Source organism: Chlamydomonas reinhardtii, chromosome 17 (genome assembly GCF_000002595.2).
Source record: "Chlamydomonas reinhardtii strain CC-503 cw92 mt+ chromosome 17, whole genome shotgun sequence".
Taxonomy (NCBI): domain Eukaryota; kingdom Viridiplantae; phylum Chlorophyta; class Chlorophyceae; order Chlamydomonadales; family Chlamydomonadaceae; genus Chlamydomonas; species Chlamydomonas reinhardtii.
This window is the reverse complement of record NC_057020.1, coordinates 2,987,845-2,999,979: the sequence shown is the minus strand read 5'-3', so window position 1 is coordinate 2,999,979 and position 12,135 is coordinate 2,987,845. Positions and strand designations below refer to the sequence as shown.

General features: G+C 63.7%; 2 protein-coding genes across 2 annotated transcripts; one reads left to right on the top strand and one right to left on the bottom strand.

The window, feature by feature from the left end:
• The first annotated feature begins 1,303 nt into the window (after window positions 1-1,303).
• Window positions 1,304-2,896, top strand: CHLRE_17g720350v5 (uncharacterized protein). Its single transcript, XM_001697143.2, has 2 exons — window positions 1,304-1,917; window positions 2,187-2,896. Exons 1-2 carry the CDS (start codon window positions 1,477-1,479, stop codon window positions 2,370-2,372), a joined length of 627 nt encoding a protein of 208 aa, XP_001697195.1. The 5' UTR covers window positions 1,304-1,476; the 3' UTR covers window positions 2,373-2,896.
• A 10-nt stretch (window positions 2,897-2,906) lies between these two features.
• On the bottom strand, window positions 2,907-12,038 carry CHLRE_17g720300v5 (uncharacterized protein). The gene is made up of 15 exons (XM_043072248.1): window positions 11,648-12,038; window positions 11,045-11,089; window positions 10,574-10,690; window positions 10,196-10,341; window positions 9,674-9,956; window positions 9,117-9,480; window positions 8,339-8,797; window positions 7,656-7,838; window positions 7,048-7,172; window positions 6,737-6,852; window positions 6,462-6,504; window positions 6,026-6,192; window positions 5,536-5,888; window positions 5,135-5,313; window positions 2,907-4,984 (listed from the first exon to the last, which is right to left on the bottom strand). Exons 1-15 carry the CDS (start codon window positions 11,849-11,851, stop codon window positions 4,247-4,249), a joined length of 3,522 nt encoding a protein of 1,173 aa, XP_042914707.1. The 5' UTR covers window positions 11,852-12,038; the 3' UTR covers window positions 2,907-4,246.
• Between the last annotated feature and the right edge of the window lie 97 nt (window positions 12,039-12,135).

The following is a 12,135-nucleotide window of genomic DNA, read 5'->3' as shown; positions in this document are numbered from 1 at the left end:
GCGATGCTCATCCAAAACCCATCCCCGCATGTTTGCTGTCTGCTTGGGGTATGGGCGCCAACCTGCCTGAACCCTGTCCCATCACACACCCATCCCCGCAGGCAGCCCCACGCGGCCACGCCCTGCCGTTCCAGCGCTAAAATAAAAGAGACTCATCACCCATAAACGGATATCACCTTGGTTAGGTTTGTGCAAATCAGTGGTGCCAACCGACTCTTCGTACTTGATGAGCGCTATCCCGCCGTGTCATCGGCGGTCCTGTTCTGAGACTTCGGTTGCACGCGCGAATCTATCCATGGAAATCCCCTCGACCCGGCCCACCCACCCCCCGTTCTACTCTCTGCCATGTGGTGTGTGGACAGGTGCATCGGCAGCCTTGTTGAGCATGAGCTCGTGCACACCAGCGCTTGAGAGCCCCGCCATGTCAGTGGGGAGATGTGCCACGCCCCATCTCCACGCCAGGTCATGCAAAGTGTCCCTCCCACGCTTTGTTTGTGCTTATTACGGCATAAAATGCACTTATGAGCCTCTCAGTGCTGCGTTCGGCCCCGATTTCTGCTTGTGGGGCGCTTCCCTAAATCCGCCAGGATGGGCTCCCGAAACCCGGCGGATCCCCAGGGATGACGACCAACCCCCAATTTCGGCGGCCCAGAACTTCCTCAACACACCACCCCTGACAAAACTAATAGTACGTGCGTAATGCTCTCCTACAGCTCTGTGACTTTCAGCATGGGGTACGAACTTGAGCTTTCCACCCTGTTCCACCCGCCCCCCTGTATGCTCAGACATGCTGTGCATTCTACACCGCACGCATCATGGATGCACTGAAGCTGATAAATTCAAGTGTGGCTTCACCCCTGTGTGAGATGTATCGTGCAAGCATCACATCCACACAGGCTCACACAAGGGGAGGCACACACCCTTGGTCAGGCTCGGCCCCTCGCCTGCAACTCACTGTCCATTTTGCCCAGCCGAAAGCAGTGTGCGCCGCCGCTGACTAGGTTTCGTGTGCAAAAGCTTGTGACCATCAGTGAGGGGCATAAGTAACTGCGGGGTACGCACTGACACAGGAGAAAGTAGAAAGTGACCAAGCCAGACTGGGTGAAGCCATCCCAAGCCAGATCGGGTTCGCACCCAGCTTGTGATACCGGTGTAATACTGAAGTGTTCTTACTGCAAGGGTTTGAAGCTTGGTTGGCGACTTCTGCAGGGAATTTCTGCATTGGCCTTGCCCCGGTGGATCGCGTCTGCTGCGACAGCTCCAACGAGAGAGCCTCCTCATATACTCCGCTAAGTTGCATAAACGTGATCCATACGTGTCCTGTCACTAGCCATTGCAAGCGCAAATCCTAAGTTGGCTCGAGGTGACATACAACCATTTGAACTTGCGGCCAGAGCCACCCACCTACACTCACCGGCTGAGCTGCTAAGCATTTAGCCATCTCTCTTTGGCGCTTAAATACTGACAGCTGCGAGCATGGAGGCGTTGAGGTGCCAGTCGCGAGTCCTCGGCGCTGGCCACGCAGCTGCCACCGCCTCCGCAGTTCGCCGACCAGCGCTTTCTCTGGTATCGCATTCAGTAAGGACACCAGTCCAGCGGCAAGCGGCGTACTATGAGACCGACCTGCCCCTCGCCAACATCGCCAAGGCTACGCGCACAGTGCCAAAGGCCCCGAAGCCGACCGGCAACGCGGTCAACGACCTGGTGACGAAGCTGCAGCTGTGCTTTAAAATCTTCTTTCCTGATGAGGAGCCTAAGGTCAATGTGACGCCCAAGGAGGAGGTCAAGCGGCGATTGAAAATGGTTCTGGTGGCGGACCGCTGCGGCATGAGCCCCAACTCTCTTGGCGAGCTCAAGCGGACCATTGCGCGTGCACTCCAAGATTTTGTGGAGCTCGAGTCGGAGGACGCGATTGAGGTAAGGACGTGGTCTTGTTGCAACCCCCTGCTTGCAACCTCTGAAGCCATCTGCCTTCTGCTCGAGCCTCCCCGCACTCGGCCGCACCTGTGACCAGCTAGTCTGCGCGCACCTATCGTGCACTGCAAGCGCACGCTCCCACATGCTCGCGCTCGTGTATCCCCACCAGCGCATCTTCTACCGCAACCTGGCCCTCACACCGGCCTGTTCGTTCCTCCCTTGTGCGGTCCTCGCCTGCCAACCTGTGATGCCCGTCGCTACTACTGCAGGTCAACATCAGCGACGACCCCGGCCTGGGCACGGTGTACTGCGTGGCCATCCCCGTGCGCCGCGTCAAGGCGGAGAGCCGTTTCGCGGAGGGGCGGCTGGAGGCCGGCCCCGACGGCGTCGTGCTGGAGTGGGACCCCACGGACCTGCACTCCGACCCTTCCAGCCGCTTTCCCCTGGGCTGCTAAAAAGCCTGGCGTTAAGCTGTCGGTCCTGCTCAGATTGTGGGGCTGCGACGCCAGGCGGCATATTGAGTGATGTGGTGGAGTGCGTTTATGGAGCGGGCGGGTCGCATGTGACCAGCCAGGCGCGGAGGTGGGAGAGCGTGGCACCATGGCGCTAGGTTGGGTTGGGTGTGTTGTACAACGTAGGTATGCTGTAAACACCAGCATGGCGTTGCATGACTAGAGCAGGGTTAGAACATGTAGCTGCTTGATACAACAGATAGGCAGACGGTGCGAAGTTTGTCTGGGCGGTGACTGTGTGGGATCTTGGACTGGCGCTTGCTTGCCATGTGACATGTGGCCTTCGGCAATGGCGAAGAGGGTTTATGCCTTGCCATCAGACTGTCATCGAGTGAAGCATGTACGGGCTCGTACTGCATGTACTTTTAACGCCTTGTGCGGACTATGTGGGCACGGGTGTGCTGGGTTCCGGCTCCTGGGTACCTCGCAGAGGCGCCACGTATGGTATGATGTAAACACCATCCGTTACACGAAGCACGTCGGGCGAACTCCACTTGATATGCGAAGGAATGCGTTGTATGGCGTGCAGCAATGGTTCCCGGTGTTCATGGGCAGAATGCGGTACGGAGCATGCTGGTGGCAGCGGCTAGTAGCGTGGCTCTCGTGGAGGTTACAATCCTTCATTACCTGGGTGACAGACGAGGCAGTTTAACCAGCGTTTCACTCCACTTCCCTTTTAGAGGCAGCGATGCACTCGAAGTGCCGTACTGGGGGTTGGGGCCTCGGGGGTGCACTGATGTCTTAGTATCCAGGCCTTTCAAACGCACCGCTAGACATGACCAAGGCAGGGAAGGATGCGCGCACCAATGCGCCATTACCGCACCGGTATACAATTACAGATTTCTTTTGTAGGTGGTATAAGCTGCAAAGAGCTTGAGCGCCCAATGACCAAGCCGGACATGACTGGCGGGCTGGCGTGTGTACCGTACGTGTCCGCACGTGGGGTCAACCTGATGCATACATGCAATCCTGTACTCCCTAATGTTTCACACTTCTACACACTTCTTGATTGATCGTGATACACTCAGCATACATCCCTTGCACGTGCAATTCAATGCACAATGCATACATGCAGACCACAAACGTGGCGCGTGGGCAGACCGCCCAGGGCCGCCCGTACAAAGAATGGGAACTGACGCCCGCGGCGCGACGCTGCAGCCCCGATTTCACCTACTGCAGACAGCAGATCTAACAGACTAACACAGAAACGAGACATGAATGCGATCCCCTGCGGTCCCAACCATCCGATAAGGACAAAGTGCCAGTGGCCCAGGGCGGCAGGCGTGCTCTGGTCGGCGCAACCACACGTCCTTGTGTCCGAAGCCTTGTGTCCGAAGCCACCGCCAGCCCAGCCCCCGAGCCCCCACCCCCACCGCCCTTACGCCGGCCAGAGCCAGGTATGATGCGTACTGCGGCACTCGTGGGGCCATGCATCAGGTGATCAGGGCTGCATTGCCATGCCTGTCCGCGACGCATGAGATGGAGCACAAACACACCCATGAAGAGGCCTGGCCCGCGTAACCCACTTCCGCCATTCCGAGAACGACCCAAACTCCAACCCGGCGTAATGATTCACAACAATTCAGGTGCGCTTAGCAGCATTAGCTTTCAGTTCTGACACATCCTGCATCGACACATCCTAGTACCGATTTTGAGCTCTTCAGCGTGCAGCATGGGCTAATCTTAATTGCTGGCACTACCGTATCACTCTCGGGCCGCTCACTCGCTCATTGACACTCTCACACTGCTCACATACAATCATGCCAGACTCAGTAGTTGCCAACGTGCTCCACCCGACAGCGTTCATTGAGCGCGAGCTACTGGGGAGGCGCGCGCGCGCGCCTGTCGTCCTGCGCGGCAGTGGCTGGCGCCCCCGCATTGAGGCTCGGCGGCGCCTCCACCTCCCTGTGCGCGCCCCCGCCTGCTGCCGCCGCGAAAGTTGAGGCAGGGGGCATCTGCAGCATCACCTCTTCGGACCGCAACGCGTCGTCTGACCCCCCAGGTGTCGCTGCCACACCAGCAGCAACCGCAGCTGCCGCAGAAGCCGCAACCGAGGTCAGGTCACCCTGCTCCAGTCCCGCGCCTTGCTGAGCCGAACGCACTGCTCCGTTCACTGCTTCCTCCCCTACACCAGGCTGCGCTACCACCAGCACCGCCCCACCGCGGGCCTGGAGCTGCTGCGCGGACACGCCCACCGCTGCTGCGCCGGCGCCACCGCCTGCTGCGACATGCGCAGCAGCTGCTGCGCTCGCATTGTCCGGTACAGCTGCTGCCGCTGCTGCTGCGGTCGCGCCTGCTGGCGCCCGCGCGTGCCGCGACTGCAGCTCTACCGCCCCTGCATGTGGCCGTGACCCAGTCGCCGTCACCACAACTGCCGTGCTGCGACTGCTATCGCGCGCCCCGTCCGCCCCGGGCATCGATGCATCGCTGCCGTCCGCGGCGTCTGCATCCGCATCCACCACCGACTCCGCTCCTAACGTGGCCGGCTGGACTGCGCCACCGTCCTGCTGCGCCGCCTCCCGCTCCATCTGCGCCATGCGGTCCGCCCACAACGCCTGAAGGACAAGCACGCAAGCACGAGGCGCCGGGGTTCAGGACTGAGGCGAGCAAGCAGGTCGGTCGGCGGCCAAATCACATGCCAACATGCATGTACCCCATGCGCAGCAGGCCGCCCCACACCGGAGCCCCGCCTCAACGGAACGCACCTGCCGCTGGCCCGCCAGCCGCGCGGCGCGAATCTCCCGCCGCCGCGCCCGCCGCCGCGCCCGCTCCCGGCGCACCACCCAGGAGCGCGCGCACAGGTACACGACTATGAGCAGCACAATGGCGGCGGTGAGCGACGCCAACACGATGGTCAGGATGTTCGCCAGGGGCCAGGGCATGTCTGCGAAACAGGGAACGACATTGCCAAGCAGCTTGTCATGAGGGATTGGGACAACGAATGGCATGCTATTGGGCACAGGCCGCGCAGCCAAGCAAGGCCCTACACCCACAGCCCACAGCCCACACGCCAGTACTCATGCAGCCCCTTACGGCCTGGCGTCCTCAGACCCGAGCCTCTGTTCGCGCACACGCCTGACCACCGCACCGCCCACCACGTACGCACCCGAGCGGGAGTTGCTGCTTGACAGCTGTACTGGCACGCTGTTGCCGTCCGCGCTGGCCGGCGCCGTCGTCATGGTCAGGATCTGCTGCCAGCCAAATGACTTGAGGGCCTCCGGCACACCGCCCTGGCCCGCCCTAGCGAACGGGTTGCGGCCGTACGTGCACAGCGCCGAGGCGGCGGCGACTGGGTCGCTGCCGTCACAATAGCCGCCCGTATCGCTGCCGGCGCCCGGCGAGCGGCCGGAGGAGCCGGAGCTACCGCCGGTGCTGGCGTTGCCGCCGCCGGCGGTGGCGCTGGCGTCGGGCAGGGTGAGGCGCTGGAAGCTGGGCGTCAGCCATTGCGCCAGGTTGTAGCTGTGGGACAAGGAAATGTTGGGGGAGAGGCAAGTCTGCTCTTGCCCGCTTGCCCTCCAGTGTGCAGGACTGCCAACCGTTGGGCCGTTCACAAGTACTCGCAAGCGCATTCTACTCCCGGGCGGCTGCCGACTCACGTGATGTTGGTCTGGGCGTCCATGCAGTTGACCTGATACAGCCACAGGATGTAGAGCGAGGTGGAGTCCAGCGCCGGCGCGTTGGCGGGGCAGGTCAGCTGGTTGCCGCCGCCGCTCAGCGCCAGCAGCAGCAGGCAGCGGCAGCTCCACACCACCGGCGGAAGCAGCTGCAGAGAGAGGCAGGGGTAGAAGGGGGTGCGGGGGTGACAGGCGGGCGTTGAGCTCAGGGTTGCCGGTGCATGTTGTGTTGGGCTCAGGGTTGCCGGTGTATGTCGTGTTGGGCTCAGGGGTCCCGGTGCATGTCGTGTTGGGTGATGGCGGTGATGAACGGGCGCAGCATTGCACATGGGTAAAGACAGGTGGCGGTGGTAAGGCATCATAGGGCATGTGCTGAGTGCAAAACATTATGCACGCGCGCGCGCCTTGGGCCACCTACCCTGAAGACGAAGTCCGGCACCGAGCCTGACAACCGGTTGTAACTGCGAACGTCGGGAGCGCGACAGGGCGGAACACAAACGTCAACGGAGGATCAGGGTGCTCGCACACCGAGAGGCTTTGCTGGACCACAGCCACCAGCCCGTTCAGCACACACTCATTAACACTCACACACACACACACACACACACACACACACACACACACACACACACACACACACACACACACACACACACACACATACACACACACTCATAATCCCGCACGCCCCACCTGAGATCCAGCACGCGCGGGAAGCTGGGCAGTGCTCCCTGTACACTGAACACGGCCAGCTGTGACAGGTAGGAGGGCACGGAGCCCGACAGCGAGTTGTGGCTCAGGTCCAGGACCTGGAGGGAGAGCGGCGGGGCGAAGGCGTTGGGGGAGGAGGAGATGGGGTCAAGGGGATGAGGAAGTGCGGGTTTGCAAGGCAAAGCTGGTCAAGAGAGGGTGGATGCGAGGAGCGAGGCAGGTATCGCAGTGCGTAGGTAGGCTGGAAGACATTCAGCAGGTGCGTGTGTTGACACGTCGCCCGTCACACGCACCTGCAGGCTGTTGGGCGTACTGCGCAGCTTGAACGCGAACAGCACAAGTGTGCCGCTGACATTGTTGAATGAGGCATTGAGGTAGATGAGCTGACTGGAGCTCGCCAGCGAGGAGGGCAGGCCGCCTGCGGGGCACATTCAGACGCATGATTAGATATCGCTAATGCAACGCAGGAGAGTGCGCGGCGGGGGAAGGGGCGGGGGCCGCGGCGCGGGACGCCGGTTTGCATGCACGAAGACATGGGCACCTGGTTGCTTGCCGCAAAACTGATTACTTGCGCAAGTAAACAACTGCTAGCTGCAGTGGAAGCCGCTGCACCCGCAGGTCCGAGGCAGAGGCCACCCAGACGTCGCCCCAACAAGCACGCCCGCAGGTGCCAGTCTGTGTGCAGTCCGGCCCTGGGGCCCCACCCTAATTTTTGTCCCTTCCAGAGCTGGGCCCTTCCTACACCTTCGCTGCCGCGCTGCTGCCGCCTCTCCCTGCCCTCGCAACTCGCAGCCCGCCAGCCCCACGCCCGCCCACATGGGTGCGCACGCCCGCACGCACGCACGAAAGCAAGCCAGCACGCGCTCCCTCAGACGCCGCACGCCCACGGTCCGTCACGCACCCGAGAAGCGGTTGCGGCTGAGGTCCAGGAAGCGCAGCGCGTCCAGCTGCGTGCGCGGCAGCGGGCCGGACAGCGCGTTGGCGGAGGCGTTGAGGATGATGAGGCCGGGCGGCAGCGGCGCGGGCAGCGGCCCGCTCAGCGCGTTGTTGTCCAAGTACAGCACCAGCACGGAGTCAGGCAGGTCTGGGCGGGGGAGGAGTGCGGGGTGACATGCATGATTAGGTAAGGGAGTGGTCGACGGCAGACAATCTTGGGGAACAGCAATCGAGTGCGGAGTGGGGGAAGGAGTGCGGGGAGGAGTGGGGGGGGGGGGTAGCCATCCATGGGATGGTGTGTATCAAATATGAAGGGGGGGGGGGGAAAGGGAGATGGGAAGGGGGCAGATACCAGGCATGGCTAGGTAGGAGAAGGCGATGCTGATGCGGCGCAGCGTTGCACAGGCTCCGCACCGGTGAGGCAATGACCTGATGTCCCGACAGGAGGTGGACGGCTTCACACGGTATGACAGTACAGGCTTAGACCCCCCCCCCCCGCTCAGCTGGTAACGACTTCGTCTGCAATCTTCAGTGCATCCTGTACCGCTTTCCCAACCATCTTTGCAATCCCCCCCCCCCGCTTCAGCACCCCTCGCTGCGCCCGCCCGCTCGCCCGCCAGCCCTGCCACGAACAGGCCGCTCACCCACCTGGCACGCCGCCACGCAGCACGTTGCTGCCCACATCCACATACGTCAGGTTGGCGCAGTCCGACCAGCCGCGCATACTGCCGCCGCCCCCGTCCACAACCCCTCCGACCACATCCCCGCCACTGCCGCTCCCGCTGCCAGTGCTGCTGCCGCCGCCGCCGCCGGTTACCGACAACGACGGCGGCTCAAGCGCCGCCGGCGACGCGACAGCCGGCAGGCCGGGCGGTGGCGCCGGAGGCGGCACCGCGCCGGCTATCCCACCCACCAGGCCTGCCTCTAGCATGTCTAGCGTGTACAGCGTGGGCGGCAGCGCTGGGATGCCGCCTCCTAGGCTAGTCCCGGAGGCGTTTAGGTGCACCAGCCCGGGTGGAAGGGAGGTGAGCGGGCCGCGCAGGGCGGGTGAGCCCGAGACGTCCAGGTGCCGGAGCGAGGTCGCGCCGGACCAGTTGCCGGGCAGCGCTGCGAGCGGGGCGAGGGGGCGAGGGGCCGAGGCAGCCGCGTGGATGTCACTTGGATGTCACTACTATTCCCCCGGGCGGTAAACAGGCAGATGCGCGAACAAGGCACGCTTGCCGCCTCCCCATAATGCCCTGCCAAGATACCCCCGCCTCCCTCCCGCCCACATCCAAGCTGCACCGCGATGCCCGCTTCCGTTGCCGCACTCACCAAACACACATGCACACACACGCACGCGCGCCTTCGTTTCGTTGTTAAACACATGCAAACACACACATACATACAAACACACACAGACACGCAAGCACACGCACACGCTCACATGTGAGCGCCAGGTTCATAGCCAGCTGCAGCTCCTGCAGCCCCGCGTGCGCCGCCAGGCAGTCCGGCACCGCGCCGGTCAGGTCGTTGCCCGACAGCGCCAGCAGCCGCCGACCCGGAGGAGCGAGCGCCCCGCAGGAGCCCGCCCATGGCGGCTGCGCGGCCCCACTGCTGCCGGCCGAGGTGTCATTGCTACTGCCGCCGCTGCTACTGCTACTGCCGCCGCTGCCGTCGCTGCTGTTGTCGCTACTGCTGTTGTAGCTACTGCTACTGCTGTTGCCATACGATAGCAGCCCGGTGAGGCTGGAGTCGGTGAGCACCACGTGCGACAGGGCCGGCGAGGCCAGCAGCGGCGACAGCGAGGACTGCGGGGTGGGCGGGTTGGAGGGGTGGTGGGTGGAGACGCAGGGAGTGCCCAGGCGGTTGACGGCTACTCCCCACACTCTCACACACTCACAGGTCCCTCCTGCCGCGACCCCATGCACCGTGACCTCTCCGCGCCCCCCCAAAACATCCTTGCAACCTCCCAAAAACGCCGCACGCACGCACAGCTCTCACCAGCGGGAACTCCAGCGCGCTGAGTGACGCGTCCAGCCACGCCAGCGAGGTAGCGCCCGCCAGCCCCGCCAGCGCACTCCAGCTGCCGTCGCAGTCCAGAGCCCCCGGCATCCACAGCTTCAAAAGCGAGGCCGCCGCCGCCGCGCCGGGCCCCATCGCCGGCCCCGTGGGCTGCGAGCACAGTACCTCCGGGTAGCTGCACACGTCGGGGCCCCGCGTGCCGACGGGGGGAGCGGTGTGGCCCGGCCGCGCGACGTTGAGCGCCGCGCCCAGCATGTTAAGCCTGCCGTGGCCGTGGCGAGGCGGGAGGGAAGCAGAAGCCTCAAAGAGCGAATGGGTGCGCACCAATACATTCCGTACTGGCGCCCATTGCCCGCATACGCCTTGCAGCGTCTAAGCAAGCCCCGCTTTACCGCACCAGCCCCGCCCCGCCCCGCCCCGCCCCGCCCCGCCCCGCCCCGCCCCGCCCCGCCCCGCCCCAGCCCCGCCCCGCCCCGCCAGCAGCTCCGCCCCGCCAGTCACCTGGTGCACCACAGCCCCACACTGCGCGGGCGGCAGCACTGCGCCCCCAGCTCCGCCAGCAGCCGCGAGTCGCGCGCGCCCAGCAGCGCGTCTGGCCGGTGCACGTGCGCCAGCACCGTGAACTGGAGACCCAGCAGCGAGTAGTTCTGTGGAGGAGGCGGAGGAGGAGGACAAGGAGGAGGAGGCGGAGGCGCCGGTGGAGGAGGACAAGGATGAGGAGGAGGAGGAGGGTCAAGGTCTGGGGCAGGGAGCGTTGCGGCGAGGTTGGGTGGAGGCAAGGACGGCGGGGGATAAGCAGAGCTGTACACGCTAACGAGCCCGCCATGAGGTGCACCCCCACGAGGTGGCAATTACACACTCCCTCGCCCGCCGCCGCACCTCCAGGTACACGGTGACGTTGTTTCCGCCCAGCTCTGCCGCCGCCAGCCCGAATACCAGCTCGCTGGCGTCTATGCGCCGGTACTCACTGCTGGAGTTGCGCCGGCCGCGGCCCACCTGCAGCCGGGAGGAAAGCAGAAAGCGCAGGGGGGTCAGGGGTCAGCCGGCCACGGGTGGCGACCTCCAAGATGGGGATGGGGATGGGGGTGCGAAGCTGCGGTGCTAGCAGGTGCTTGCCTTGCTGGTAGCAGCGCCCTGCATGGCCCCCTTCCTTCTCCCTGCAGCGCGCTCTCACGGGATGGTGGACAGCTGGACACAAGCCCCGAACAGGGCCCTGGGCCCAGCGCCTCCACTCCCGGCGCACACACCCGTCCCAGCCACGGCAGTGCCTGTGTCGGGGGTTCTGGCGGGGGTCCGCCCTGTTTTTGGGCTGGGTAGCGCCTGCAGCCCTCTCCCTCGCAGCCCACTCACCAGGAGGCTAGCTGTGAGGCGCGGCCCCACGCCGCGGACGTGCACCTGCGTCGGGAGGGGACACAGCGTCGCACATGGCGCAGGGCAGCGGCATGGAAGGTGCGAAATGGAGGCCATGCAGTGGGTGCTGTTGTGGGCTGTGCTAAGGGCGCTGTAGGAGGGGCGCAAGAGACGGATGAGCCGGGTAGGCTGCACTGCCTGGCCAGCGCAATACCGGTAGTCTGGAGGCGTAAAAAAGAGAGCATGGTCCCACGTGCGGACCAGGAGAGAACTACTGAGCGCCGTAGCTCTTAAACCCAAGTCCGGATTCTAGGCGGGCCGGAAAGGGGTTGGCGTCCCGTGGCTGCCCCCAGCGTGGCCGGGACGCGCGACACACGTGGGGGTGCACCGGAACCCGGCACGGCCCCTGACAACTGCCCCCCCCCGCCACCCACGGCATCCCCATAAAACACAGTCCGTGACGGAGTATGAGGAGATGGAAGTCACGGGTTTGAACCGACGCGCAGAGGTCCAGAGACGCCCACTCAAGGGTTCCGACAAGGGTCGTAACACCACCGGTCACGACGACTACTTACGAACGTCTCGTCAGATCGAGCGCCTCACCTTCAGCACATCATTTGGTCCTAGCTGCGCAGGAGTGGCAAGCACATAGCCCACTGCTCTTCGGCTGGAGAGAACGCCCTCCAGCACACAGCTCTGCAGCGACGAGCTCCAGGTCCCGCTGATGCACTGCAGAGCTGTTGCCTTCAGCAGTACGCTTTGTAACAAAACGACTACGCACACAACGAAGCTGTGGTAAAGTGGCATTCTGCCTGCCGCTCGACTAGCTCGCCCCAGCGAGCCAGGTCGTAGCTACTACGTTAAGAGTTCATAATGTTTTGCTAGTTCCGTCCGTGCGGGCACTCGGAGGGCACCTAGTAAGCGATGAGCTCGCACGCTCAATAGAAGCTGCTGTTCACTGTGACAAACAAAATATCACAGCCACATCAGCAACGCTTATCATAAATGGGGTAAGAATTGTGGTGGGGTAAGAGCAGCGAGTTTCATCGTCACGGCAATGGAACTGGTGAGAGCAATGGCGGGGCCTTGAG

What these genes read in the sequence shown, in the direction of transcription:
- CHLRE_17g720350v5 (XM_001697143.2), top strand. Translation starts at nt 1,477, where the DNA reads ATGGAGGCGTTGAGGTGCCAGTCGCGAGTCCTCGGCGCTGGCCACGCA. An exon ending in AGTCGGAGGACGCGATTGAG is followed by an intron (nt 1,918 to 2,186) that starts GTAAGGACGTGG and finishes CTACTACTGCAG; the next exon opens with GTCAACATCAGCGACGACCC.
- CHLRE_17g720300v5 (XM_043072248.1), bottom strand. Translation starts at nt 11,851, where the DNA reads ATGCCACTTTACCACAGCTTCGTTGTGTGCGTAGTCGTTTTGTTACAA. An exon ending in GCGCGCTGGAGTTCCCGCTG is followed by an intron (nt 9,481 to 9,673) that starts GTGAGAGCTGTG and finishes CCCACCCCGCAG; the next exon opens with TCCTCGCTGTCGCCGCTGCT. An exon ending in AAGCAGCAACTCCCGCTCGG is followed by an intron (nt 5,314 to 5,535) that starts GTGCGTACGTGG and finishes CCTGTTTCGCAG; the next exon opens with ACATGCCCTGGCCCCTGGCG.